At 39.8% G+C, this 3,428-nt stretch overlaps 1 protein-coding gene and 1 non-coding gene across 2 annotated transcripts; one reads left to right on the forward strand and one right to left on the reverse strand.

The window, feature by feature from the left end:
- LOC109825470 (NDR1/HIN1-like protein 1) lies at positions 982 to 1,910 on the forward strand. Its single transcript, XM_020392330.1, has one exon. The coding sequence runs from the start codon at positions 1,037 to 1,039 to the stop codon at positions 1,652 to 1,654; it is 618 nt and encodes a 205-aa protein (XP_020247919.1). The 5' UTR covers positions 982 to 1,036; the 3' UTR covers positions 1,655 to 1,910.
- TRNAV-AAC lies at positions 2,769 to 2,842 on the reverse strand. Its single transcript has one exon. It is a non-coding gene; the product is annotated as a tRNA-Val (tRNA).

A 3,428-nucleotide genomic window follows, 5' to 3' on the forward strand; every position in this document is an offset into this window, starting at 1 on the left:
CCCAGCTCGGACGACTCGACACGCTGACATCTCGCGAGGACTACTCAAATGGTGTTACACGTCGACCCCCGGCCGAGTCGACTCCCTGATTGACCTACTCGACCGTCCATTCGGCAGGCATCTTGCGAATGCGACTCAAAGGGCGGTACTTCTCGACCACTGGACGAGTAGAAAGGCGACGAAATACCTCGAGCCTCGAGCCCCCTCCAGCGCACTGACAACTAATCACCTTGCGATAAATATCATTAAATGCATTATAGACACCTTATTCCTCTACCCCAATAGTCTTTATGACACATTGGACCATGTCGGCACTGCACATCCACAATCACTTCGCACTAAATACCAAAGTGATCTCTCCTCCACTCGTCGGCCGACACCTGTAAAGCAGAGCCTGATGTGGCAGTCATCCCACACTCAGTCGAAGTTACCATTCCACCATTCTATCACCACTCCACTATAAATAGGGGTGTTATTTTCAATAATAGGGTAAGATCTTTACCTCTACTCATTGTGTTTAAGAACTACTGCAGTTCATTTTACTTTCCTCACTCAAGTAATTAAATCACTGACTTGATCATCGGATGAACAACCGGGGAATCCAACCCTGCCATCTTATGATTTGCTACTTGTGCAAAGAAGAACAACCTACTTCAGAACTGCACATTTGGAGAGTTCAAGAACCTCCGTCAACTTAATTACTTCTTTCATTTAACTATTTGATATCAGCCATCAACACACACCAACAGGTGTAAGCTCTCGGATTTCAATGAAATACCTTCAATTACAAAACCAGACTGTCTTCCAAGTCTGACAAAATTTATAGTAACACCATAACAAGTTCAGCCCGAATAAAATACCAATACCAATATCAAGAAAATCAAAACTCAAAAGATAGTCAAACAACATCACTCTTATCACTGTCTTCGTCTTGTTTTATACTTTAATTTTATTCCTAGTATATATACAACCAAGATCCTCCTCTCTTCACAACTAAATTCCTCTCTCTTTCTCTCTCTCGTATTAACTACCCAAAATGTCTCTCTTAACACAATCCTCTCCAAAACACTGCGCAAACAAAGGATTCCACCTAAAAACCCTCCTCAACAGAAAACTCCTCTACACACTCTCAACCCTCATCTCCTCCCTCCTCTTCGTCATCCTCCTCATCTACCTCATCCTCCACCCATCAAAACCCCAGTTCTACCTCCAAAACACAACTGTCTCCAACCTCGCTCTCTCCTCCGTCCAAGCCACCATACTCTCCAAGAACCCCAACACCAAGGTCGGCGTCTACTATGACGACCTCCGTGCCTACGCCGTCTACAAAGGCCAGCAGATAACCGCAGGCTCTGCGCTGCCGCCCTTCTTTCAGGAGCACGAGGACTCGAACGTGCTGTCGGCGTCGATGTATGGGGCTGGGATGCCGGTCACCGCGAGCGCCGGGTACGAAGTTGGAAGGGATCAAGAAGCCGGGAGGGCGATGGCCTTGACGGTGAGGATTGACGGGAAGTTGAGGTGGAAGGTTGGGAGCTGGGTTTCGGGGAAGTATCGGTTTAACGTGGACTGCGTGGCGATCATCGGGATTGGATCTTCGGTAGGAGGAGGAGGCTGGAGCTCGGTGCAGGGGACGGAGTGCTCGACCAGTGTTTGAGAGTGTGGATCATGGTGACGTACGGTTCATTTTGGTGGTTGTAAAGCAGTGGTGTATTGCTGACATGACACACACTTAAAAATTACTAGTGAATGTAGCCGATCTAGATGCTTGTCATGTCAATGAAACAATTAGCACATCAACTCCCATTTACTCTAATTAGTTTGAGTAAACATGAGTTAATTTGTTCGTCTTATATGCTTATTGATGTGTTGCTGACGTGACATGCATTTAATCATATCAGCTTTGATTTTAATGTACTGACTATATATATGAATTGTGTTTCCCTTTAATACTGGTAGGATGTTGGTGACTAGATACTGATTCAGAATTCTACAATCAAGTTTTCCATATATTTAGATCGTAACTACATAATAAGATAGAATGTGAGGAACACAACCATCTCCTTTTTGTACTGTTTTTATTTTAAGTAAGAAAAGATAGAAAGGCATTCGAATGATGTTGTTTTTGGGTGGGGATGAGGGTGGATGATGTTGGTGCAAAGGGACGGATAACAGGATGAGGATTAGGATATTCTGAAATTGGAATCTTTGCAGCTAGATTTTTAATTCTACCTTAATTTCTTACGTTATTATTATTATAATTATCCTTTTTATCTTATCTAATTACTTCGTCATATGATATCTTTGTCTCATACTTGTAAAACTGAAGGCAAAATTACTAATAGGCAAATATATGCTTTTTTCAATAAGAATAATACATGTTTGTGAGTATGTCAAGCTCATAAGTAAATTTGTTCTAAAGAAAAGAGTACACCCACACAGCCTTCTCGTTAACCTGACACTTAATCTTGTTTAAAAATAAATAAATTAAACTCACAAAAAATCAGATCAAAAAATAAGTAGAGTTTCCCTTGCCTTGATTAAAAAATGAGGGTTTTACGAGCATACCCCGCACATATTTCATATTTGCAATTTTATATATACCCTCATATATTTCATATTCGCAACCCCTTAACCCTTGGTATCTGTAAAATATTAATATTTGAGAAATAAATTCACAAATATGAAATATTTGAGGAGTACATATGCACAAACCATTTAAGAAATAAATAAACTAAACTCAGCCAAAATCAGATTTAAAAACATAATATTTTCTTCGCCCGGACTTGAACCGGAGACCTTCAGTGTGTTAGACTGACGTGATAACCAACTACACCACGAAACCGTGCGGTCATTTCGATAACTCATAGACATTAAACACTCATTTGTTCACATGATGAATATCAATCAATATTCGTAGGGAAGTTATGAGAAACTAGGTGAGAGAAGAAAAGGGAAGGTGGTTCTATCTCAATTGATTACACCTCAACTTGAGGGGTAACAAATTTTATACTAGTAAGGGGTAAACTAAGTGGAACTAGGGTGAATAACTTCACCTGATAAATGTTCCTAAACAAGGTGAATTACTTCCCTTCTCCCTTTCGCTCAATCCAAACAAGCACTTTTCGAGTAGGGGTGCAAACAGATTAGACATGACTTGAATTTGATGGCTATCATGTCTGTATCTATTTACTAATCAGGAATATGTATATTGAAACGAGTATGTCTCGATAAAGAAAATTCATAAACATAACTGCTAAAATTGAATACTGATACGGATACAAAACACATACAAGAAAGACAGATAATATTAGACAGAATATATATGATACAAGAGAGTTCACTAATATGTTTGTTATATCCGAAAAAGCTAAGATTAGATCTCCTGATCATCAAAACCTCAAATGTGTTAATCTAAGAATTAAAATAAT

This window comes from Asparagus officinalis, chromosome 10 (genome assembly GCF_001876935.1).
Source record: "Asparagus officinalis chromosome 10, Aspof.V1, whole genome shotgun sequence".
Classification (NCBI taxonomy): domain Eukaryota; kingdom Viridiplantae; phylum Streptophyta; class Magnoliopsida; order Asparagales; family Asparagaceae; genus Asparagus; species Asparagus officinalis.